This window comes from Delphinus delphis, chromosome 12, assembly GCF_949987515.2.
Source record: "Delphinus delphis chromosome 12, mDelDel1.2, whole genome shotgun sequence".
Classification (NCBI taxonomy): domain Eukaryota; kingdom Metazoa; phylum Chordata; class Mammalia; order Artiodactyla; family Delphinidae; genus Delphinus; species Delphinus delphis.
The window spans coordinates 26,616,665-26,642,935 of record NC_082694.2 but is presented as its reverse complement, the minus strand read 5'-3'; the positions used below and the strand labels follow the sequence as shown (position 1 = coordinate 26,642,935).

General features: G+C 45.3%; 1 protein-coding gene across 3 annotated transcripts; it reads left to right on the top strand.

Annotated features, from left to right (window-relative positions):
* The first annotated feature begins 1,223 nt into the window (after positions 1–1,223).
* SEMA4F (ssemaphorin 4F) lies at positions 1,224–25,379 on the top strand. Of its 3 annotated transcripts, XM_060027740.1 has the most exons (14): positions 1,224–1,395; positions 3,476–3,627; positions 4,257–4,316; positions 4,521–4,619; positions 9,519–9,612; positions 19,272–19,391; positions 19,499–19,650; positions 20,200–20,378; positions 20,611–20,758; positions 20,886–21,108; positions 21,249–21,358; positions 21,473–21,633; positions 22,770–22,828; positions 23,066–25,379. In XM_060027740.1, the coding sequence occupies exons 1-14, from the start codon at positions 1,245–1,247 to the stop codon at positions 23,674–23,676; spliced, it is 2,319 nt and encodes a 772-aa protein (XP_059883723.1). In that variant the 5' UTR covers positions 1,224–1,244; the 3' UTR covers positions 23,677–25,379. The 3 variants fall into 3 exon arrangements, with proteins under 3 accessions (XP_059883723.1, XP_059883724.1, XP_059883725.1); XM_060027741.1 differs by lacking the exon at positions 4,521–4,619; XM_060027742.1 differs by lacking the exons at positions 4,521–4,619; positions 9,519–9,612; positions 19,272–19,391; positions 19,499–19,650.
* The last annotated feature ends 892 nt before the right edge of the window (positions 25,380–26,271 follow it).

The window sequence follows — 26,271 nt, the reverse complement described above, 5'->3', positions numbered from 1 at the left end:
ACATAGTCCAAATTTATATTCTTATCTCTAATCTCCAGATTAGACACTTATGTTGGAAATATCTTTAAAAAATATATTTGGTCATGCCATCCCTTGACTTAAAAACTGTGTTTCCTTTTGGTTACAAGGTCTATTGTAACTGACACCACCTCCAACAATATGCTTACTAACTCCGCACCATCCATTGCTCCTAGCTACAATAAATTTCTCTATGTCTCTCTATAAGTTGTTTTATCCATCTGAAGTAGCATTCATTGGAAAATGTGCCAAGGACTGTTCCATACATGGGGGAGTATGACTTGATTCCTTGAAGACCCCACTAAAGTCTAATCATACTTATAAACTTTTGCACAGTGAAGGAAACCATAAACAAAATGAAGAGACAACCTACGGAATGGGAGAAAATGTTTGCTAACAATGCAAGCAACAAGGGCTTAATTTCCCAAATATACAAACAGTTCAATATCAAGAAAACAAACACCCAATAAAAAATGGGCAGAAGACCTAAACAGACATTTCTCCAAAGAAGACATACAGATGGCCAACAGGCACGTGACAAGATGCTCAACACCACTAATTATTAGAGAAATGCAAATAACTACAATGAGGTATCACCTCACACCAGTCAGAATGGCCATCATCAAAAAATCTACAAACAATAAATGCTGGAGAGAGTTTGGAGAAAAGGGAACCCTCTTGCACTGTTGGTTAGAATGTAAGTTGGTGCAGCCACTATAGAGAATAGTATGGAGGTTCCTTAAAAAACTAAAAATACACCTACCATATGATCCTGCAATCACACTCTTGGGTATATATGCAGAAAAACCCTCTAATTTGAAAAGATAATGCACCCCAATGTTCATAGCACTGTTTACAATAGCCAAGACATGCAAATTGGAGTTTTTGGAGCGACCTTTGCAAACCTGTCACTCAGGGTCCTGGAGTGACACGTCCAGCCCATTTTCGAGGTAGAACGCCCCACCTACCCCTGGGTCTAGCTCCCTCTCTCTCTGGCCTGGGCTTTTTCTCTCCTTAGTCCGACCTCCACGCAACCCCTACGGCTGAGGAGAAAATCAGCCCCATCATTGGTCCCTTCTTGAAGGGGTGGAGCCAGGTTGTGCTCTAACCCGCCGCCGCAGGCCCAGCCGCACCGAGGAGAGCAGAGTGGGACCGAAGCTGGTGGCGCGGAGGCTCCGAGGAGGCTGCGGGGCGCGCCACACCCTGGCGGCCAGGCGGTGGCAAAAATGCCGGCCTCTGTTGCGCGGCCCCGCCCGCGCCCGGGGCCGTCCCCGGCCTCGCCCTTACCCCTGCTGCTGCTGCTGCTGGAGGTGCTAAGCGGCCCGGTGTGTGGCCGCGTCCCCCCTTCGGTGCCCAGGATCTCGCTTCCTATCTCCGGTAAGGCGCGTGCGCCCTCGCCCTTATTCCTTCGCGCCGCGCCCAGACCCCGCTTGCAGGTACCCGGACCCACTTGCCCTCCCCACCCGGGAAGCCGCACCCGGGCCCCCACAGCTCAGCCCACTGCGTCCCGCGACGCCCAAGCCCCGCCGGGTTGCGGGCGGGACCCCCACTTGGTGCTGCTCCAGCGAGCCGGGCGACTCGGCTACTACGACCAGCCCGGGAGGCTCCCGCGGCCCCTTATTAAGGCAACCGCCCCTCACCGTGCAGACGCAGACCCTGAGGCCCAGGGAGGGGAATGGGGGTTGCCGGAAACCCTCTATTTCGAAGTTTCCTCTCCCTTATTCCGCTCTTCCCTCACATGCACCTGTGTCCGTCACGCCAGCGTGACGCCCATCGTGCCCTCAAACCCATCGGTCTTTCATACTACTCCAAACACCCATCCTTCTGATTACCAGCTCAGCATTTCCATCTGCCCACTTCTCAAATTCATTTGGTTATCATCAGTTCTAACCTCCTCCGAGCCTTTTGCCCCGTTCACAACCCTAATTTCCCTAACTCACTTACCAGTCCTCTCATCTCTGACACCAACTCCCATTTTCCGATCCACCATAACCCTCCTAACTTCCTCAACGTTCCCTACTCCCTCTACCCATTCCCTATATTGAGTAGCTGGGAAACGATTCAATGAGTTGATTTAAAATTCTTTTAAAATGATTTTCAAAGTCTTCAGAAGGAAAAAAGGAGGAGGGAGATGTCCTTTCAAAAGATGTGAAAGAATCCAGGGGATGCCACAAGGTTAAAAGTGGTCATTGGAGTGATTCACACTTTAACGGCTCTTTGTTGAGGCGGGCATGAGTGTAGCTATGAACCTTGTGTTTTTCTCAGTGGGCAGTGAGTGTTAGCACCTTGGGCAGACAGAACCAGTGAAGCCAAGAGTACATCCTGTTGGGAAAAACTCACAACTGGGTAATAGTAATTTAGAGTTTTCTACATTACTTCTGTCATTTCAGACCAGTGACATATAGGGATGCTGTGAATCCAGAAGACAAAGTTGTGGTCAGAGCCTGGGTTTCAATTTGTGTTGGAGCAATAGCCACAACATGGAGTTGAGGTCACCAGTCTGGGTTCATATCCAGGAATCCAGAGAGGTCTATATGACAAGGCGAGGCAGAGGCGGGGATATGAAGGGTGGTTGGGTGATCCGGGGCTTATACTAAGCATGGGATAGTAGTCAGGATACAGCACAAACATGAGTATGGGTGTGGGAGGATTGGGTGAGTGGGGCTCCATACATCAGCACATCTAAGAATGCATGGCCATTCTACTAGTCTTGAAGGTAGCTGAGCAGATGAAGCAGGTAGAGCAGAGCTGTATGTGTCAGATGCTTCCACATATGTTATCTCATTTAATTTTCAACAACCCTGGATGGTGGTGTTTACAGATGAGGAAAATGATGCTCAGAGAGGGCAAGTAACTAATTCAAGATCATACATCAGGTAAGTGAAAGAACCACATTTAAACTTGGGCTGATCCATTTCCAAAGCACATACTCTTCTTGCCCCCTCTACTCTCTTACCTCTTTGGGTAGAATTAGGGTGAGATCAAGGGTGGTGGGAGAGAGAGGAGATAATCTCCTAATGTGATGGTGAAAAGAGTGAGACATTTCCCTTCTAAGTAAAAAGGAGTTACTATTAAGTAGTGATTTAAGAAAAAAGGAAATTTACAGAGAAAAGTACTTGTACCTTTTACAGGTATTTTCAAATTATGTATCATGTTGCTATGAATAGAAATAAATATTAAATAGACTTAATATTTATGCTATTTTAATGAAGTGTTCTATTTTTATAGAAAAAGCATACTTTATTGTGTGCTAAATACTCTGGCCTCATCAGTTATCTTTCCCTGGGGAAATTAAATGGATGGCCTGTCCAGGCTTTGTTTTTGCCCTTAAGGCTGCTAAATAAATGGTACTTGGAAGAAAAAAAAAATTGGCCCCTTTGGCTTTGCCCTTGTGGACCCAACCCTTATGAAATGATGGCTGATATCACTCTTCACTTTCACCCTCTCTTCCTGCCAGAGGCTGACTCCTATCTCACCCGGTTCACCATCCCTCAGACATACAATTACTCCGTTCTCCTTGTGGATCCTGCTTCCCATATGCTTTATGTCGGCGCCCGGGACACCATCTTCGCTTTATCCCTGCCCTTTTCAGGGGAGAGACCTCGCAGGGTGAGAGATGAGAGTGGGGAGGACCTCAGATTCTAGAGCATGTGATTAGATCCTTCGTTTTATGGCATATGAAGGGGGGTGTTGTGGTAGGACGGGGAATGTTGGTGAAAAGGAATAAGGGTAGGTCGTCAACCTTATTGTCTCAGCTGAGGGTGATGGGGGTGGGTCATGGTGACTGGGGAGGCTATGAGGGAGGTTCATGATTATGGGGAGGAGGCCACAGTGACCAGGGTTCAGGTGGCAGTGGAATCATTAAAATCACATTACTCTAGGGCAATAACTTTCAAACTTTTTTGACCACCCCTTAGTAAGAAATATATGGTACATTTTGACATAGTACACCAACTATGTACTGAAAGAAAACTTTCTTGAAACAATATCTACTCTCCTATATGTGATACATTCTGATATATTCTATTTCATTAAAAATAATGTTGGTTGAGATTTCACAATTGATTTCATTACTCATTAATGGGTAGCGACCTCCAGTATGAAAAACAGTGCTCTGTGGTCGGGGGTTGTCTCTGAAGTTTCCAAATTGATGGAGGTTGTAGAACTGTGCCACCTAGCCTGACTTGGGAGGAATTTGGGTGAGAATCTGAGAGAAATGGTCACTCTTCCTTTCTTAGATTGACTGGATGGTGCCTGAGGCCCACAGACAGAACTGTAGGAAGAAAGGCAAGAAGGAGGTAGGTATAAATCCAGGCCCTGGCCTGAATGTCAGTTGAGGCCTTGGCCCAGCCCTGACTCTGTGTCAGTCCCCTGCAATGCTCCCATCCCAATGGGCCCAGGCAGGGACTCTAACAACATACCCAGACCTGCATATAACTGTCTTAACACTACTTTTCCTTGTACCTGCTGCTTCTGATTCTCTAACCATCTCTGACCCTTAGGAAGAATGTCACAATTTTGTCCAGATTCTCGCCATTGCCAATGCCTCTCACCTCCTCATTTGTGGCACCTTCGCTTTTGATCCGAAGTGCGGGGTTATTGTGAGTGACAGGGGTGGAAGGATGGGAGGGGTCTTCTGTGAGTGACTGTGACAGGGGTCATGCTTAAGGCGACCCTTGTGCATGATAAGCATTGGGGGTGAGGGATGTCCTCATAGGGTAGAGGCTTTGTCCACTGAGGGAGGGTATGAAAGGGAGGGGGAGGGAGGTTGTCGGTAGAAGGTAAGGAATACAAAGTGAAAAGAGGGACGTAGTGGGATGGTGAAGGAAGTGAGGATGCCAGCTGGCCTGTGGGGAGGAACTTCAGAGGCCAGTAGCTCATGTTTTCCTTGTCCTGTGTATGCTTTGTCCGGGGAGCCTGGGTCCATTTCTTAATCAGCACTGTCCATACCTGTTTCTTCCTCCCATGGCATGTGATTGTCTTTTACCACCTTCTCCACCTCCGCTGTCAACCTCATTCTGTGTGGGCTGTGACCCTTTGCTCTCACAGCTTCTGAGGTCACTGCGCATTAATGTAGTACCTGTTGGCCCCATACTCTGGATCTTGCCTTCAAGGTGGGCACTCTGTCAACCATGTTTTCTTCTTGGTCCTGTTCATTGCTGCTAAAGCCCTGGACATCTCCAACCTCACACCCAGGCAGGCTTGGGACATGGATACTCCTGATCACATCTAGGTTGGTCATGACCTCAAAAGTCCCTGGGATTGGTGACATCTTAGGAAGCGTGTTAATGTTTTGACTCCTCTCCTTTTCTCATCAGTTATCCAGTAGTCAATTACTGTTCCTCTGGCTGCACACATTTGTGACCAGGCCCTGGGAAGAGTCACATGTCCTTCATATCACTGGACACTTTTTATCCCTTTCTGCTGGGGGTAGGAGAGAGTGCAACAACTCCCTTTCCTGACCCTGATCCTTAATGGTAGATCTTGACTTGATCCTTCTGCAGCCTGCAGTAGTCCTTGCCACATGGATCTAGTCAGTGTGTAGCTCCAAACCTCTTTGTTAAGCATCATCCTTATATTTCTGACTTAAGAATGCTATAATTGTATATGCTTGATTGCCTTAGTCCGTCCCTTTGGGCTCTCCTTGGAGTTAGTTGCGTTTATGTTGAGTTATTTTCATAATGCTGGTGATAGACTCCCTTTTGAGGTGTGAATAGCTCCCTCATCCTGGGAAGGTTTCCCAGTTCAGGGTGGTGTTGAAAATCTCTATATTCCTTCAGGTAACGCTGAGGGCCTAGTTTCCCTACAGTTCTCACAAAGCTCACAGAAGTAGCAGTGGAACTGCCATTGACATATTTGTCCTTTCCTAGTATACGTAGGATCAGGGAGCCCATGGGTGTGAATACCAGAGACATGGTTTACAGACGATGTGATTACTCCAAGTTAGTTCCCCAGGGCCTTCTATTCTTCTTTGGCTCTCTGAGGTGGGACCCTAATGGTTGTTAGATAAGTATCTAGACAGAAAATGTTCTGGACATACCTGTCAGGAATGGTGTGACTTGGACCCCTATCCATTTTTGAGGAATATCAGCAAATAAGAACGAAGCCAGGGGCCTGTGTACTGCACTCCTATGACTTTTAGCTCTTTTTCTGAACCCTCCTAACCCACAGGCTCATGAAATGAAGGACCATCCTTTGATCAAGTCTTGTTTGTAGGAGAATATAAGGTACAGCTAACAACTGTGTTAACCCTTTAAGCATCCTGAAACTGCTCTCTAGACTTCCTGAATGTTCTTTTCTGCCTTTGTCTTATCCTGCCACCTGGCAATCCCCATCTGCTTGAGCAAGTCCTTGCCTTATCCTTAGTGCTGAACTTCTCATGTCCCAGACGGATGACTTTGAGACTGTGTGTAACAATCTGAGAACTTGGACTAGCTGATCCAGATATAACAACTTGCTCAGAGTTGATTGCTCAGAGAAATGAAGGTTCTCACAAAAGGAAGTTTAAGCATAGGACCTACCAGTTCCAACAATGTGGAGTGTTGCCCTTCAGTGACAGCTCATCAGACATTGGGGGAAAATATTTTAATTTGTTTTTCTGAGGGAGCTCCGGCAGTTAACAGAAAAAATGTTAGACTTATAGCAACAGCAACAACAACAATGAGAAGACTTCCCATTCAATTGAGTGTCTACTCTGTTGCAGGCTTGTTGCTTGATACTTTCACAATGGAGTTTAATTCTTATCACCATATCATGATATTTATTTATTATGATAGTGATGACACATCATGAGAGTATTTATTTCCAATTTACATGAATGAAACAGAAGTTCTGAAAAGTTAGGTAAAAGTCTGAGATATATAGCTGGCCGAGGCACAGCCAAGATTCAAACCCAGGTTCGTCTGGCTGTGCTCTGCTCCCTTGTCCCTCTAGTCCAGCCTGCACCCTAGAAGAAGACCTTAGCTGGCTCCAGTTTCTTGTGACATTTGATTTGTTTCATGTTAACAAGGACCACCTCCCCCTACCCCTCACCCCCAATCTCTCAGGAAAGGTCCTTTATATGCCTTGCACTCTTCTTGGCCAAAGTCAAAGGATGGGTTCTAACCCCACAGCTCAGTGAGAGCTTGCCTACATAGCTCTGGCTTTCAACTTGAGGGACTTGCCTTCACTACAACTCATGCTGATAGGACTGTGCTGACACAATGATATAATGAAGAATCTCAACATTCAGATAATGTGGTAGTGTGGTCGTATCCTTTCAGACCCTAATTAAATGTCACTTTGACTGTACAGTAATCATAACCTATGTAGTTAATCGGCTCCCTTGCTCAAAGGCTATAAACCTAGATAATGTGATGATGCCATTTGGGGAAACTGGAAGAGGACGAGTTTCAACATGTTCAGTTTTTTTTTTTTTTTTTTTTTTTTACCGGTATGCGGGCCTCTCACTTTTGTGGCCTCTCCTGTTGCAGAGTACAGGCTCCGGATGCGCAGGCTCAGCAGCCATGGCTCACGGGCTCAGCTGCTCCGCGGCATGTGGGATCTTCCCGGACCGGGGCACGAACCCGCGTCCCCTGCATTGGCAGGCGGACTCCCAACCACTGCGCCACCAGGGAAGCCCCATGTTCAGTTTTAATAGATCATCTCTGTGAGGAAAGGAAGTCCAGCAGTCAAGTGCAAACATGGACTAGAGTTTGGAAGACATCAGGCTTTAGAGAGTTTGGGGAATGATTTGCATAGAAAGTCTGGGCAGAAATGTGAAAATTAATGAGATCTTTAAAGTATATGTGAAAAAGACTAAGGATACATGGTTAGAGGCTGGAAAGGAGAAGAGAAACAACCAAAGGAGATAGAGAAGCAACAGATAGGAGGAGGGGCTCCAGGAGGGTAGAATTTCAAGAGTCAAGAAGTAGATTATTTCAAGGAGGAGAGTGAATCAAAAGTCTCCAATGGTGCGAAAAGATCAAAGAGAATGAGAACTGAGAAAAGGCTCATCCTTTATAAGTCCTTGGTGAAATGTGATGGAATAGTTTCAGGCATAATTTGTTTTCTAGGAATAACAGGTGATCCATGTTTGGTTAGAAGAAGTAGTAGTTTGGGATAAAGAGGCAATGGTGAGCCATTTTTGTCATTCTGTGGCTCAAACATTTATTAAGTCAGTGACTAATAGTCTAGGAATATTAATCTGAGGTGGGTATAGAGAGTAAATTGGGGGCAAGGCGAAGCAGTGTGGAGAAAAGGAGGCGATAAGACAGGCCACAGCAGCAGGTAATAACCCCATGTTCAGAGTGCCCAAATATCTTGGTAATCTCTCACTGAACTGTCATCTTTCTCCTCTGGCTACAATGTGCCCACCACCACACAGGGCAGATGATTATGTTTCTGTGGGGTCCTCCATTCTGGAAGATTCTTGACCCAGTATTCCCTTTGAGGGGACATCAGATCACATCTCATTTTAACAGGTCTTCTTCAAGGCTCTCTCAGTAAAATGAAACCCTGTTTGCCAACTACAGGAAATAAGTGAGCAGTCAGAATGGGCCAGTGGTACACTTATGCTCAGGGGACGTAGATCTATGTTGGTTCTCCAATTACCATCACAGCAATAAGGCTCCAGCAACACCATATGTCCATCCTAGTTTGTGAACTAGAGATATCATGCCTGGTACTTCATGTCATAACTGATTCCTAACTGGCCATAGTTAACTTCCCTGTCAGTCCAGGTTGAAATCATCTGTGATTTTCATTTTTAGATGTTATCTTGAAGCCTCTCTTAGTGCTGGATGCTCAGCTAAGGTCATGTCTGGCTGGCTCTGTGGAACTCTTACACCTCTTGCCCACCCCCGCACCCCAGGTTAGTCCCTCTGGAGTCCCTGGATGAGGAAGACACTTACCAAATTCTCAGATTCTGACCTCAGCTTCAGTTCTTCACTGACTTTGTAGATTCCCTTCTCTCCTTCTGTGTATCCTTGACTCTGGTTCAGTCTTTTATTCGTGGAGTGGGATTAGGTGAGGGATGGCCCTTCTCTCTAGACCCCTGGGCTTCGGATGGTCCTATATCAGCCTGTACTTTTCTTTACCCTTCCTAAGTGCTCCAGCCCTCAGGAGGCCTGCTTTCTTCCCTGGTCCTCCTTATCCTGTAGCACGTTCTCCAACCAGTTGCAAAGCTGGCAGTTCAGCAGCATTTCAGAGGAAAGGTCTGCCTTTCAGCCTCTTGGTGTCTTCTAGTGCCATCCTAGGTGTTCCTTCATCAGAGCATGTGGGTGTTGGGAACTAGGGGAATTGAGGGAAGAGGAATAAACTGATGAAAAGAGGGATGGCAGAGGTAGGAAATGCAGGAATGAGTGGTGGAATCAGGAATAGCAGACTGGGAATATGGGGATGGTAGTGGGGGAATGGGAGATGAATGGGAATTGGGTTTTTTCTTCATCTGACCATCTTTGTAATTCTCACCATGGACTTCCCCATGACCTCTAAACCAATTGCCCCCTTCTGGTCTGTAGGATGTGTCCAGTTTCCAGCAGGTTGAAAGACCTGAGAGTGGCCGGGGGAAATGTCCTTTTGAGCCAGCTCAGCGGTCAGCAGCTGTAATGGCTGGTGAGTGGGGAGAGATAAGCACCTGTGACTTCTTGCTGTAATTGCCTCCTTCCCCGCCCTGCTGTTGGAATTTCTGTGTCCTTTCTTTACTTTCATCAGAATGTCTATTATTCCCACATCTCTTTCTGGCCTTTCCTATTCTTCCCAGAGTGCTTGTGTTCTCCTGCTTTTACCCACAGAGTATCATTTCTCTTGCTTTTCTCTAGAGAATATGTCACTGTTCACAGTAGACTGTGAACATTTCCTCTGTTAACCTCATCTCTGTTAGTCATTTTTTCCTGTTTTTAAGAGGAATCTACTACAATGCATATTATAATAAATTTGAAAAAAGTACAAAGAAGAACATAAGAAATCTTTTAGAACAGCATAGTCCAAAAGAACTTTGTGTGATGATGGAATTGTTCTGTATCTTCAATGTCTAATATGGTAGCCACTGGTTACATGTGGCTGTTGAGCCCTTGAAATGTGACTGGTGTGACTGAAGGGGAGAATATTAAATTTCATGTAATTTTAATTTAAATATAAATAGCCATTCATACCTAGTGACTACCATATTAGCACAGTTTTAGAGTATTCCTACTCTGAAAACCACTGCTAGTATTTTAGGATATTTCCTTCTAGCCTTTTTAATGTGTGTGTCCACATGCATATATACTCATGCACATATATTTGGCTGGCCACTCCTTTGTTGCTCAGAAAAATCAGTAATGACTATTAAAGAAATTCCTTCTGTTACTTCCTTCAAACAAACTATATATACATATAGAGTTGCTCCAGTGTTCAATGGTTCTATCACAGACTATGCCTAAATCTTTTCTGGAGAATGATTGACTAATTCTTTGGTAGCCACAAAGTGAACTGTTTGTGTGCCACATAGCCTGTATTTTAGGTTAGACTACTCCACATGCACTCTCCAAATTCAGTGAGAACCCAACGATTTTTCTCATGAGAGTATAAAACAAGCAGGTGAACAGAAATTTTATGAGTGTGTGTTTTATGAAACTTCTAAATGTCATGCTACAGGGATATAATTTTGAATATTTGTCATGTGACTTTATATCATAGGCATTTCTATATAATTAAAAAATTCTTTGTGAAGAAAAATTTTAATGACATTATGCTACTCAACCTGTGAGCATACCATAATTTAATTAAAGAATTCCAAATTATTTATGTAAATTTATTTTCAGGTTTATTTAGTTCACTTCAAAGTTTTTGCTATGGTCTCTAATACTGTAATGAACATTTTTGCACATAAATTTTTATCCTCATTTTAGGTTGTCTTCTTAGACTCCTGGAAATGGATGACTATATTAAAGGATGTGAATATTTTACAGCTCATTATCTGTTGCTAATTGAGTTTTTAGAAAGGGTATACCAATTTACACCCTAAATCAGCAGTAGATGAGTGTTTTTTCACGTAAATTTCACCACACTGTTTTGTTGTCATTAAACATTTGTGTGTGTGTGTGTGTGCTGATTCAAGGCTAAAAATAGCACCTTTAAAAAATATTTATTTATTTGGCTGTGTCAGGTCTTACTTGTGACATGCAGGCTCTTCGTTGTGGCTGCAGGCTTCACTCTACTTGTGAGGCACAGGCTCTAGAGTGCATGGACTCAGTAGTTGCAGCGCGCAGGCTTAGTTGCCCTGTGGCATGTGGGATCTTAGTTCCCCGACCAGGGATCGAACCCGCTTCCCCTACATTGGAAGGCAGATTCTTAACCACTGGATCACCAGGGAAGTCCCAGCACCTTGTTTTAATTTGTATTTTTTTGAATATTAGTGAAGTTGAACATTTTTCATGTTTTAGTACTTATTTTTATTTCTGCTTTGGTCAATCCTCTGCTTATGTTCTTGGGCCAATTATCAGGTAGGATATTAGTATTCCAATCTACACCTTTTCCTTTGTGATTATATTTTTAAAGCTAAATCCTTCTTCAGTTAGAGAGCAGATAAAATTTTCCTTCTTAAAATTTTTTTTTCTGAAACATTTTAACTCTGATTTATTTGAAACTTATTTTGAGAAACGGCATGAGAAGGGAATCAAAATTGATTTTTCCCAACTAACTATTCAGTTGACTTAGCATCATTTATCACACTGTTTTTTTCTTCCTTCATTAAAGTTGCTACGAACCTTATTATAAAATATTGGACAATATAAATTTTAATTTAAATATTGCACAATATTTTATGAAAAACAAAAATTGGGATATAAGATCTAAACTTAAACTTTGTTGTTGTTGTTATGGACCATTTTTAAAGTCTTTATTGAATTTGTTACAGTATTAATTTCAGTTTTATGCTTTGACCTTTTGGCCACGAGGCATGTGGGATCCTAGCTCCCCGACCAGGGATCGAACCGCACCTCCTGCATTGGAAGACAAAGCCTCAACCACTGGACGCTAAACTCTTTTCTTATGCATGACTTTATTTGTAGGAAAAGTCTTAAAAGCTGCACAAATTAAATCACTCTTGGGCTTCCCTGGTGGCACAGTGGTCAAGAATCTGCCTGCCAATGCAGGGGACGTGGGTTTGAGCCCTGGTCCGGGAAGATCCCACATGCTGCGGAGCAACTAAGCCTGTGCGCCACAACTACTGAGCCCTAGAGCCCACAAGCCACAACTGCTGAAGCCTGTGCACTTAGAGCCTGTGCTCCTCAACAAGAGAAGCCACCACAATGAGAAGCCCGCACACCACAGCGAAGAGTAGCCCTCGCTTGCCGCAACTAGAGGAATCTCGCACACAGCAACGAAGACCCAATGCAGCCAAAAATAAATATAAATAAAATAAATAAATTTATATATTAAAAAGTCACTCTTATTCAGTTAATGATTTACCTTTTCTGAAACGTAATGAAATAACAAAAGTTTTTGAAAATGAACATAAAGTATATATCTAGTAAATACGATATTTGAGTTGTCATTTTTATCATTCATCTACAGTTGAAGTCAGTGAGACCTTGTTTATACACATACATATTTGAATAAAAGTTTAGTCAATAGTTTATTTTTCTTAGCTTTATATCAAGCATCTTTGGCAAAACACTGAACCAGTCATTAAGATCATTCAGAAAGATTTCACAGGTTTAGCAGTTATGAATGTCTCTTGATTCTACATAATTGTTTATCAACAAAATGACTTCTCAATTGCAACAATCTGAAATAATTAAAATACTTTGTTTCAAGCAGTATCTTTAAGTACATTTAACCATCTGTGTGTAATTTCTCTGTGTTCTCTCAGCAAGTGGAACACAGCATGTAGTTTAAGAATACAAATTTCATAGATAAGATAATTGTATAACAAAGAACATTTTCAAACAGGTTAAGTCTTTTTTTCCCCCAGGTAATGAAATTTAGTGTTGCCTTTCAGCTGATAATTGATGGAGGTGTCAGAAATCACTTTCTAACAGTTTAGAATGGCTAGCTCAAGACATAGAACCCCCATGGCTTTTTCTGTCTCAGATCCAAGTCATAGTCAATATCAATATTATAAGTTTTCCTCTGAAGTTCTTTATAGGGCTATAATTTAAATTTTTTCTTGGTCTGACATAATGCCAATATTTAGTTGGAATTTTTTTTTTTTTTGCGGTACGCGGGCCTTTCACTGTTGTGGCCTCTCCCGTTGCGGAGCACAGGCTCCGGATGCGCAGGTTCAGCGGCCATGGCTCACGGGCCTAGCTGCTCTGCGGCATGTGGGATCTTCCCGGACCGGGGCACGAACCCGTGTCGCCTGCATTGGCAGGCGGACTCTCAACCACTGCGCCACCAGGGACGCCCTAGTTGGAACTTTTAATGTTGATCCATTGTGTCCTACTGGCCCTTGTTTTGAAAATAGCAGTATAGAAGATAGTGGCAATGTTATTTAAGAATTAGAACCAAAATTCCCAGTTAGGAGCTATACAAATGTCCTTAAGGATAATAGACATATTTTGAAAGAAAAGAGCTTTTAGTAATGAAAATATTAGAATATAATGGCAGGAGTATTTCTTATTTTAAATTATAAAAATTGCAATGTGCATTGTGGAAAATTGAGAAAATATAGAAATGTATAAAGAAGAAAGTGAAAAGTTTATTGTAATTCAGTCATCATCAGGTAACCACTATTATTATTTCGGAGTATTTTCTCATACTGTGTGTGTGTGTGTGTGTGTGTGTGTGTGTGTGCGCATGTGTGCATATTTATAATAAATTGGAATTGTCATGCATGTTTCACTTATTGTATACTGAACATTTTCTCCTCATAGAATTTGTTTAATTATTCAAAACTTGATTTTTAGTGATTGTATACTTTTTCATCGTATGAATGTAGCACACTTATTTAATTATTCCCATATAATTATACATTCAGATTTTAAAATAAATTATTGCTTTTATAAATAATGCTGCATAAGGAATCCTTTTACATAAATTTTAATGTAAATCCTTTACATGAATCTAATTAATTGCATGAGTCAATCCAAAAAGTAGGATTGCTGGGCCAAAGGATATAAAAGATTTTTATAGTACTTGATGGGTTTGGCCAAATTTCTCTCCAGTGAGTCCTACCAGCAGTGATGAGAGGGCCTGTTTCATTACAGCCAGTTAGCCCCCAAAATATAGTTAATAAACGTAAAACAGTGACTTTCTCCAGAGTCCAATTTGATGTTTTTGATTTACATTTCTATTAGTGAGGTCGAACAGCTTTTCATGTGTTTATTGGCACTTGTATTTCTTTAGGAAAAGGTCTCAGATATCTTGTCTTCAAATTTGACATTTATCTGTACTCCACTGAGATAAAATTAACAAAAGTGATCTCAGTGTCTCTATTTGCGCTATTCCAATTCTGAAAAATGCAAATATTTTGACAGTAACGTTCACATTAGCCTAAGAACATCCACAATTCCTTCTCAGTCTTCTTTGCAGCATCTTTGTTTTCTGCTCATCCTTTAAATGTTCCTTAGACTTCCACCTAAGATCCTCTTCTCTTGCATTCTTTGTAATTGTGATCTCAGCCAGCTCCATGGATTCTGTTTGCACTGCATTCTGATGTCTCCCAAATCTGACGCCTTCCAGATCTGCCAAAACTAGCCCCATGGATTCTGTTTCTACCAGATTCTGATGCCTCCCATACATTATCTGGAGCTACAGACCACATATCCAGCTGCCTTCCAGACATACATCTCCACTTAGATGTCCCACAGGAATCTCAAAGTCAGCATGTCCCAAACTGAGCTTATCATCTTCACTCACCTCCCCCAAACCTTCTCCTCGACCCGCGTCCCCTTCTCTGAGTGCATAGTGCCATTACCCACCAAGGTACCCAAGCTAGAGGCAGTGATTTGTCATCTCTGGTCCTCCGTATCACATTCAATAGTAAATAGGGCTCTTATAAAGAAGAGCAGAAGAAGGGAGCTTTTGCTTTCTCTTTGGGAACCCGTCTTGTGTTTTTCTTGTCTCCTTTTGGTCTCATTGCATCTTGTGATTACTGCATCTGCTAAGGAGCCCTGTATGTGCACTGGGTGCTGCCAGCATTTTACGGTCAAGCTTATCTCTTAAATCCGTGAGTGTGTACCCCAAGACAGCATTCACACATTGAAACAAGACAGTTATAAATCCTATGTGCCAGGAGAGGAAAAGGTAGAGTAAACACTGCATCTCCAGTGATCTGTAATTATGTCCTGATAATAGGCTGTTTAAAAAAAAAAGAAAAAAAAGGTATCTAGCTGGCATAAACCTTAGATAAGGAAATAGAGAATATTAGGTCAGGAGCTGTCTATCCTGCAAAGCTCTGACCATGAGAAGAAAAGAGAGTGGAAGAAGGCAGGCTAGGGCATGTTAAAAACCCTCTTTTTTAAAGATAATGAGTGATAATTCCTATTATAAACCTTCTTTAAAAGTGAGCATTTTGATACCAGAGTGAAAATTTGAACCCCTTCAGGGTGTAGTGAAATATTCACTGCCATGGCTTATATCCTAGTCTGTCAGTGTTGGGTTGCTAACATATCTGGGAGGTCTATGTTCGCAGGCTTTACATCTGAGCAAGTAGAGATCTATTTCTGCACATAATTGTCAGTTTTCTTTGGCTGTGATTCTTCATCTTTGTGGCTTTCAACCTTGTTTTTCCTGGTATTTCCAAAATGACAGTATCTTAATTTTTGGGGTTATAAAAGTAAAAGGTGCTAACTACAAAAAATGTTCAGTGAATACAGAAAAGTAGAGAGGAGAAAATAAAAATCACTTGTAATTTCATTAGAAACAAACATCAGTAACACTGTCCAGTTGTAGCTCCTTCAATCTTTCCTGTGCCTATAGACATATATACATATTTTTTAAAAATAGGGTTGAATTATACCATGTGTTTTTTTCTAACCACCTTGTTCACTAAACTCAACACCGTGGGCATCGCTCTCTTTGGCATATCATCTTTTGCCAATAGCAGATGTATGTTTTCATGTTTGCTAGCTTGATCTAGTCAGTAATAACTTGCCAAACAACCGCACATACAGGGATATTTTATTGTATGAACAGTGCAACAGAATATTTGAAATTGACTGTTCTGGAAAATTCAGGGCATGTGGTGATCTTGTGTCCTCCTGTGTCCTCCTGCCCTCGTAATTGTGATGGCTGTCATTCCTTTTCCTCTGTGTGTGTGTGAAGATTGTGTTGTAAGCCCCTTAGTACTCATGGAACACCTGAAGCCCTGCTACTCCCTCCCAAAGTGTCTGATCCCTCCTGCTATCCCTTTGTGACCCTCGGCTCTCTCCGCTGAGTGAGTGTGCTCTTCAGCAATCCTAGGCTCCAGAGTTGCTGACTGCCCCCATTTAACCCCTTAGAAAGTTTTGGGACTTCACCTCCGTCCACCACTGGGTCCTTGCATTGTTGTCTGTGGTCCTTTACCGTTTCCAGAATATTTATGAGTGTTCTCCCTCAAACACATCAAGTCATGCTTCCAAAATATTCATAACTGTCTCTTCCACCACATCTCCCCCATTCTCAGGGTATCCATGACACAGCTTCTGTCAATAGTTTCAGTTTTAGAGTGTTTTGTGTATAATGCTTTTAGGAAAATTTTTATTCCAATTCTGGCTTCTGTGTCATGTTTTTCCCCCTGGAACTACTGAGGATTGGCTTATTTGCTGCTCCATTAGCTGCCAGAAACTTTGCCCCAAATCTGATTTTCTCCCTCATGAAATACTCTGGAAGGGAATGGGATGCCATTTTATAGTTGTGGCCCCCCTACCTTATGGCAACAAATCAAGCATATGGCCCCCTGAGGTTCCTAACACATATTGAATGCCAGCCGGGTAATTGCCTAAGATCATACTACTACTAAGTATTCAAAGTTCAAACCCAAGCTTTCCTGACTCCAAAGTGCTTGGATTCTTTTCACAAACTCGAGTGATAGTATAGTCTTCCCTCCCACCCAGTAAGGAAGGGGGTTTCTAATTCTTTACTATTGCCCTCAGAGGGCTCCTGACCCTTTTCTTGCTTTGCATTAAGTGTTTTTAAGTGTTGGTGGTTATCATTTCAATGCCTGAGACATGCAGCTTCACAGGAGCATCTATGAGCCCAGGACGTAGTGCTTCCCTCAAGGTGGCCCTGCCCTCTGCTGCCTCCCTCAGTGCACATGACCCCGCGGCTCTTGCTGGGGTTTCTGGGCACCAGCCTCCAGCACTCCAGCCTTGCTTGCTTCTCCAGCCTCTCTGACTCTTCTCTTCTGAGTTGCCTTCAAATGATGGTGCCCCAGGGCTCCCTCTCGCTTTCCTTTTCTCCCTGGCTTTCACATTCCTGTGGTAACTTAAGCATGACTCCTAGGTTGCCTGATTCTGGCCCTATGGTCCACACCCTTCTGTTCGATTGCCTTCCAGCGACTCCAACCAGATGTCCCAAAGGTGCGTCAACCTTAGTGGGTCCAACAACTGAACTCACCTCCTCTCCAGCCACCTTCTTTATGAGCCTTATGTCATTTCTTTGCTTGGTTCATAATATCATAATCTACTATTATCCGTCTTATAAGCGGAAACCTTAGAGACATTATTTTACTCCATTCTTTCACATCTCATATTCAACTGATGTTCAAATCTTGTTAATGGGCTCTACCTCAGAAATATCTCCCAATTCCAGCCCCTTTCTTTCCTCTACCAGTGCCTTAGTCCTTCTTTGTTCTTGCCAGGACTGTGTGAAGGCATAACTAGCATTTTCTTCCTAAAAAACAAAACTAATTACGTCATGTCTCCTCAAGAAAATCTCTGCAGTTTTGCCCTCACCTTTAGGATAAAGTCCACATTTTCCTGGCACGGAAGAGCAGATTCATCGCAATTGGGCGCCTATCTCTGCACCTCTAGCTCATCTCTGCTCACTTGCCCAGCAGCCCCTGTGCCCCGCTGGAGCTTCAGCCATGGGGAGTGCCCCACATCCCTGAACATGGCTCCCCTCTTCCCCACTTGCCTGTCTTCCCCCCGAAGTCCTTCTACCTGGCAAATTGCTCATTCTTCAGAGCCAGCTCAGATGTGACCTCTGAGTTGCTGCTCCCGCAGTTAGATGTGGCTGGGTCCTCCTCTGTGCTCCTACACACATCTGTGAGTCCACGCCTCTTGGTATCTGATCACGTTTGTCTTCTGGACTCAAATGGGAATTCTTGGGGGGGACAGTGATGTGCTTAGCACTCAGTGCAGTGCCTCTTACGTAGTAGGTGGTGAAGGAATGCTTCTGTTCTTCTCTGTTCTCTCCAGAGTCCCTGTGATACTCAAGACTCCACCGGGGGTTTGTGACCTTCTTGTTCCCTGAGTCATTGTCTCCACTCATGTCTGAGCCCTTGGCAGTGTTGCTCAGAGTGGCTATAGTTCTTTCACATTCAGCCCACAGAACTGCACCTCCCCTTCCTTCCCAGAATGCTTCTGATTTCTCTCTTTTCCAATCCCCACCATTCCTAGAGCACCTCTGCACCTCCACTGAACCAGGAGGGAGGATCTGATTCCTCGTTGTTTCCTCTGGCTGGCTGTGAAATATCCAGAAATCCCCTAGGTTGGTGTTTCTCAAAGTGAGGTCTTGAATCACCCACATCAGAGTAACTCTGACTGCTTGTTTGAAACGTAGTTCTTGGGCCAACCCCCAACCCTACTGAGTGAGAATTGCTGGGCCCGAGGCCCAGGAATCTGCATTTTGATCAATTCCCTAAATGATGCTAGTATACCCTAAAGTTGTGCCTTGTTCCAGGGCAGTATACACCCCCTAATACTCAGAAAGAACAGTAGTTCCCTCAGACATTTACCGTAGTGGGAGAACTTAAGTAAGATGGGAACATGCTGCAAAGCAAACCTCTTCCTGGAAAGTTACCACGTAATTATAGGGTAGAAAAGTCCTTAAAAATGACAACAGCAAGAAACAGACCAACAAAAAAAATCTTGCTTTCCACAGGGATAGCTTCTATTCTTCCTTCATATACATGAACATTCCAGCAGTTTTTCCTTAACACCGGTTCCCGTTACTGCCCCGGAGCACTTTATTTCTGTTTATTTTAAGTGAGGTAATGCATGTCGTGCTTAGCATTGCCTGGCACTTAATGTGTGCTCAGCCCCTGAGGGTTCTTGCCCCTGCTTTGCTCCCTGCTCTGCCTGTGACCCTTTCTGAAAGCTTCCTCAGTGAGTCTGACAGTCCACTTCCTCCCTGTCACCCTGCAGGGGGCATCCTCTACGCTGCCACTGTGAAAAACTACCTGGGGACGGAGCCGATTATCTCCCGGGCTGTGGGTCGTGCTGAGGACTGGATTCGGACAGAGATCTTGCCATCCTGGCTTAACGGTGGGGAGAGGGCAGAGGGGGGGTGGTGCTGCTCTGGGGACAGAGTAGGTGGAGGCTGGGTGGCCCCAGGCTATATCTGTGGGATCTGAGGCCACGGGTCTCCCCAGCCCCAGCCTTTGTTGCAGCAGTGGCCTTGAGCCCAGCCGAGTGGGGGGATGAAGCCGGAGACGATGAAATCTACTTCTTCTTTACGGAGATTTCCCGAGCTTTTGATTCATACGAACACGTTAAGGTCCCCAGGGTGGCCCGTGTGTGTGCGGTAAGACCCTGATCCCAGCTGTCTGTCTTGTTTTCTGCTCTGCCTGTCCTCCTGTCTTTTCCTCTGGTCTCTGTCTTTGTATTTCTCCTCTGTCTTCTTTTTTGATGGGCCGTGACTACTTTTCTGGGAGCTTGAGGAATGTGGCGAAAGGGCTCTGGCCTCTTTTACCTACTTCTTATCCCGTGTGACACGGTAGTGTAGAGGTTAAAGGCAGGAACTGTTGACAGACCTGGGTTCAAGTCCCTGCTACACTGCTTACTGCCTGTGTGACTCTGGCAGTGTCGATTTGAGGACTAAACGAGGTAACTTACGTAAAGCATGTAGTGCAGAACTTTATAAGTGCACAATAAACACAATAAACATCATTGTGGTGATCCTGCCCACCCCATACCTCATTGTCCTTCTCAGTTACTCTGTATCTCTGTCCTTGCATTTCTATGCATCTGTCTCCCTATCTGTCTGTGTCTGGGGGAAACTTGTATTGGTCTCCACAGTCCTCCTCTAATGTTGGTCTTCTAAAGAGAGCTTCCTATGTACTTGTCACCCCAGGGGGACCTTGGGGGCCGGAAGACCCTCCAGCAGAGGTGGACGACCTTTTTGAAGGCTGACCTTCTGTGTCCAGGGCCTGAGCATGGCCGGGCCTCCAGTGTCCTGCAGGACATGGTCATTCTTCGACCTGAGCATGGAGCGGGGACGCCCATCTTTTATGGCATCTTTTCCTCCCAGTGGTGAGGGGGTCCTGATGTGGAGAGTTACAGGGTGGGAGATACCTGGGGTTGCTGCAGGTCAGTGCGGTCTCCTCCAGTGGGGGTGGACTCTCCGTGGAGCCCTGCTCCTTCTGCCATGAAGCAGGCTGCACAGCTCCCTGTGCGTTTCTCATGGGTCATCTCATTTGACAGGGGATGAGTTGCTTCCCCTAGTTCCCTCTAAATATCCAGCTCCAACCTGTGACTCTTCCAGGGAAGGGGCTGCCATCTCTGCTGTCTGTTCCTTCCGACCACAAGACATTCGGACAGTGCTGAATGGTCCCTTCAGAGAGCTTAAACATGACTGCAACAGGGGACTGCCTGTCATGGACAATGATGTACCCCAGCCCAGACCTGGAGAGGTAAGGGGGCTGGGGCAGTTCTTTACCTCACGCCTGAATTGCCCCATTAGGACAAGAGCCCAACTAAGCATCACAGACACTTCCTGGCCCCTGGGAAGCTTTGTCACTCATCCTGTGTTTCCTTTAGTGCATCACCAACAACATGAAGCTCCAACAGTTTGGCTCGTCACTCTTCCTTCCTGACCGTGTGCTCACCTTCATCCGGGACCACCCACTCATGGACAAGCCAGTGTTTCCAGCTGATGGCCACCCCCTGCTGGTCACTACAGATACAACCTACCTCAGAGTCGTGGCCCACAGGGTGCCCAGCCTCTCAGGGAAAGAGTATGATGTGCTCTATCTGGGGACAGGTATGTTTAATAGCCAAGCAAGTTGCCCATCCAGTGCACACAGGTTGTCGCCATAGAGAGGGTCCCATGCATACAGGTGTCAGAGTCCCAGGCACAGGCACAGTTATGTTATTATGTCTTGCCCCTTGCTTGCTTCCTAGAGGATGGACACCTCCACCGAGCAGTGCAAATTGGAGCCCAGCTCAGTGTTCTTGAGGATCTGGCCTTATTCCCAGAGCCACAGCCAGTTGAGAATATGAAATTGTATCAAGTGAGTTGTAGATTTTGGCGAGTCTGGTGGGGAGATATCTGAGTCCAGAGCCAATCTGTGACATTGAAGTCTGGGAGATCCAGCGTGTTTCTCTTCCTCACTCCCTTTCTGTAGAGCTGGCTCCTGGTTGGCTCCCGTACTGAGGTGACACAAGTGAACACAACCAACTGTGGCCGTCTACAGAGCTGCTCAGAGTGCATTCTGGCCCGAGACCCTGTCTGTGCCTGGAGCGTTCGGCTAGCTGCGTGTGTGGCCCACACTGGAGAGCATGAAGGGTGAGGGTGGTGGCACTGGTTCCTTGCCTGATGTCCCCAGGCTCTGGCCTATCCATATGTCTGTGTCTGTTTCTCATGGGTTAATGCTGCCCTCTCTCTCTCTCTCTCTCTCTCTCTTTCTCTCTCTCTGTGTTTCTTAGTGTCACTTGTGTGTCCATCTGTCAGTCCATACTAACCATCTCTCTGTCCTCATCAATGTCCCTGCCTCCCTGCTGGACCTGCCCTGACTGTGTGGTTGATTTCCATGTTGCCATACGCTTCTCAGTTTTCATTTTCTTTTTTTTTTGGCCGCACCACGCGGCATGTGGGATCTTAGTTCCCCGACCAGGGATCGAACCCGCACCCCCTGCATTGGAAGCGTGGAGTCTTAACCACTGGACTGCCAGGGAAGTCCCTCAGTTTTCATTTTACAAGTGCTCTTAGAAGTGTTTTCACAGTTGACAACTCCCCTCCTTCCTTCCTTGAAAAACTCTATCCTGTTGCCTTCTATGACTCTGCATTCTCCTGGTTTTTCTCCCTACCTCACTCTCCAGTCTGTCTCCCTTACTGGTTCCTTTTCCATCCAGCTTCTGAATGTTGATATTCCTCAGGGTTCAGTCCTTCTCTTTACACTTTCATGCACTCTCTAGGTGATTTCATTCTCATTGTATTCAGTACCAACTGAGTGCTGGTGACAACCACAGATGTATCTTTAGCTGAGGTGTTTTGTGAAACAGAAAGTCATCTCACTGACCCTCACAGAATTTTGATTAGCTTTGATAGAAGAAGTTTTCTCTTTCTCTTAACAGAGAAATTTTTTAACAGAGATTTCCAGAGAAATTTTGTGGTTGTGGACCACCAGCTATACTTCTTGGAAGGTTCCTGTGTTTCTTTCAAAGTACCCCACCAAACATCTTTCTGACAGACCTAGTGCAAATTTAATTCTCTGTAGTCTGCTAGAAATATTTGTAGAATTTGGCATGTCATGAGTATAAGAGGTATTGGGGAAAAATTTAGTGATGAAGAGAATGTTGACTGATAATTCTAGAGGTGACTTATGAGATGATGGGCGGTGCAATTGGTGAGTGAATGTTCGGTACGGAGGAGGGTAGAGGGGGTGTTGACACTGGATTTATCAAGTATTCTCTTCTTTATAGGCTGGTTCAAGACATAGAGTCAGCGGATGTCTCTTCTTTGTGTCCTCAGGAGCCTGGAGGTCTGTATGGTTTAGGGAACGTGGGTAGAGTGGATGTAAAGGGCCTAGAAAGTCATGTTTTTGAACCTAGTTTAAAACGTGTATCCTGGAAGTTATGGCAGCCTTACCCTCTTTGGGAATCCCCTTTTCAGCTTGATGCACTATGGCTCCTTCTCATTTCTCGTGTCACCCCACATTTCTCTCTAACACCTCCAACCTACAGCCTCACCACCTTTTGTGCTTTTGCTGTCTCTGCAGAACACCCAGTGGTGTTTGAAGTTCCTGTGGCTACAGCTGCACATGTGGTCTTACCATGTTCCCCGAGCTCAGCCTGGGCATCCTGTGTGTGGCACCAGCCCAGCGGAGTGACTGCACTCACCCCCCGGCGGGATGGGCTAGAAGTGGTGATATCCCCAGGGGCCATGGGTGCTTATGCCTGTGAATGTCAGGAAGGCGGGGCAGCTCGTGTGGTAGCTGCTTACAGCTTGGTCTGGGGCAGCCAGCGGGGTGCTCCAAGCCGGGCTCACCTAGTGGGGGCTGGACTGGCAGGCTTCTTCCTGGGAGTTTTTGCAGCATCCCTGACTCTCCTTCTGATTGGTCGGCGTCAGCAGCGACAACGACAGAGGGAACTTCTGGCTAGAGACAAGGTGGGCTTGGACCTGGGAGTCCTACCATCTGGGACCACAAGCTACAGCCAGGACCCTCCCTCTCCCTCTCCTGAAGATGAGCGGCTGCCCCTGGCCCTGGCCAAGAGGGGCAGTGGCTTTGGTGGCTTCCCTCCACCCTTTCTGCTTGATCCTTGCCCGAGCCCACCCCACATTCGGTTAACTGGGGCTCCTCTAGCCACGTGTGATGAAACATCCATCTAGGGCTGGGCAAATAACCACGAGTGCATGAGTGACCACTGGATGGAATGACCATTGGGACGCTGGGGCTCGATGGTCATGGAAGATCGTCGTGGCCTCTGAGTTTTCTTTGGCTTTTGAATGATCACTTCAAATGCCCTGTCTGCCTTTTCTGGGCCTGGATGGGCTCAGGGCCAGGGCTTTGCCTGATTCCCATAAGAGATCAGAATTGCTCTTGCAGTGAATCAGGACTTTTCCTGCCCCTGCCCTCTCAACCCCTATGACCCCTTCAGCCCACTATCTTGGGCCCATCAGTTTGGGGCTAGGCCCCAGGACATCGCTGTGACTTTGCTTTCTGTTTGGGCCCTGGCCAGAAGGAGGAGCCGTGGAAGTTCTAGGGGGTTAATGTGCGCTGACTCCTTTTGCTGGTTCTCCCAGTTTATCTGATTCTCTGTGGAGAGTGCATGATTCCCAAACTGCAACGTGCAATCTCTGCCCTGAGATCTACCCCATCCCAGTTTTCCTTCTTCCATGAAAGAGCATGTGTAAATACACGGATGTTCATAGGTGACCTGGACACATGTGCATGGATGACTAGGCCGATGCTCTGGTGTATTCATGGGAGGTTGAGAGGGTCAGGCTGGAATGAGGGCAATACCTACAGAACTTTAGACCCTGTAGCCAGTGAGGGAATGGCTCTCCTTTCTAAAAGGAGAAAACCACTTCCCTGTCTCCATCACCCCTCACAGCCCTTCTGTTGAGTAGAGAAAAACTCCCAAAGTGACCTTCTGGGTGGGAAAGGCAATGGTACCTCTGACCACATCTTTCTCTTTGTTTTTGCCTCCTGGCTGCCACCACTGCCATGCACAGCTGCTCTTTCTCTGGCTAGAGCCCTTTCCTTGGCTTCTATTAAAACTTCACAACATTCTAAATATCAGGGGATGAAAAAAGTGGAACAATCGTGGGAAATACAAGCCGCACAAAGATAGGTTTATATCAGTGACTTTATGACTTTACTCAGGTTGATACCCTTGCTCTAAAGCAGGAGTTCACCTGGGGTCCATGGCCTCCCTGAAATCGCATGCAAGATGCTGTCTGTATATGTGTGTCTGTATTTTTCTGGTGGTGGTGGGGCTGGGTTTGTGACTCTTATTAGATTCTCAAGCCTTAACAAAGTTAAAGGACCACTGCCCCGAGGTCACCACATGTTGGCCAAGCTGAGGTGGTGACAGGCAGGGGTAGCTCTTCCTGCCCTTTGGCCAGCCCCTGGACTGGCAGCCACTGGATACCTTCTTGTTGCTCCATTTCCTGGAAGGTGGGCTCTGTGCATATTTGAAGACACTGTCAGCTCTCACCAAATGTAAAGACCTCTTCCTGCTTCACAACTCTCAGACACTCTAGGCTTCTCCTGCTCAGTTCCTGTCTTGGCCTGTGAACGTGCCTCATTCATCCCTGCTGAGGGACTCCCTTGAGCTCCAGTGAATGGTCCAGCCTTTCCCAGTTGAAGTTTTCAGCTCTACTTGCCTTGGCAGCAGCCTGTGAACTACTCAAGAGTCCCCTTGGGTTTTGAATTATCAATGGTTTTGCCATTAATAAGTGTATGTTCCTCAGCAAGTAATCTAACCTTGGAACTATGGTTTACACATCTGTAAAGTGGAGATAATAGTACCTACCTCAGGGTTGCTGCAAGGATTAAATGAGAGAACATGTAAACAATAAAACGCTCTCTATACCAGTAGAGGTTGTTATTGTAAAAATTGGCCTATTCTACCATGATCATATAGCTTAATCATCTGATAAGCATGACACATGCAGTCACTTTAAGCCTCATTTGGTGGGAGGAGAGTCATTGCCTCACACAGACATCCTGTCCTGGGGCATCTCTGGTGAGCTCTTAGCTGCTAGTGTCTAGGTTTTGGGAGGCAGGGGCTGTCATTTTCATAATCTTCAGATGTCTTGGCGACCTTATTGGTCTTTCTATATGGGAATGGAGGGGGGCTCTGTATTCTTTGGTTTATCCTCACTCACTCTGCTCTCTTGAGGTTATGGGTTAGTTTCATTTCGAGGAATGAAGGGAAATGGGAGATTTCAGTAGGATCTGGGATCTCTGTGAAAAGGAGAGAAGAGTTTCCCAAGGAGGGGGAACCAGATCACAGTGGATTTGGGGCATTTGGTCCTTGGGTAGTGGCTCTGGTTGGAGGAAGATGGGATGAGGAATGTAGGAAAACTGAGGAAGGATGGAAATAGACATGAAGGGAGGAGAGCCACGTCTTAGGCTATGGAAAGTTCAAGCCCCAAGAGTGAGTGATAGCATGGAAATGTGAAACCAGATCCCAAAGAGATAAGTGTGAATAACTGATTGCATTATCTTTGGACTGTGGGGGTGTGGGATGGGAGAGGATCCAATGATAAGGGAGGTGAAGAAGGATGCAGGGTTCCTGCAGGTAGAATTGTGAGGATTCTGGCAACCAGAGACCTGACTGGCTTTTGCACATAAAAGCAGCCAGGGAGAGGGTTGGAGATGGGGCTTGTGTTTGTGTTTACCTCCAAACTCTAAAGATTGCCCACTTTCTGGCCTTCACTCTGAAATTCCCCTCTGTTTTTGGTTCTGGTCCCTGG

What these genes read in the sequence shown, in the direction of transcription:
- SEMA4F (XM_060027740.1), top strand. Translation starts at nt 1,245, where the DNA reads ATGCCGGCCTCTGTTGCGCGGCCCCGCCCGCGCCCGGGGCCGTCCCCG. An exon ending in GGCATCTTTTCCTCCCAGTG is followed by an intron (nt 20,379 to 20,610) that starts GTGAGGGGGTCC and finishes TGACTCTTCCAG; the next exon opens with GGAAGGGGCTGCCATCTCTG. An exon ending in GTGTCCTCAGGAGCCTGGAG is followed by an intron (nt 22,829 to 23,065) that starts GTCTGTATGGTT and finishes CTGTCTCTGCAG; the next exon opens with AACACCCAGTGGTGTTTGAA.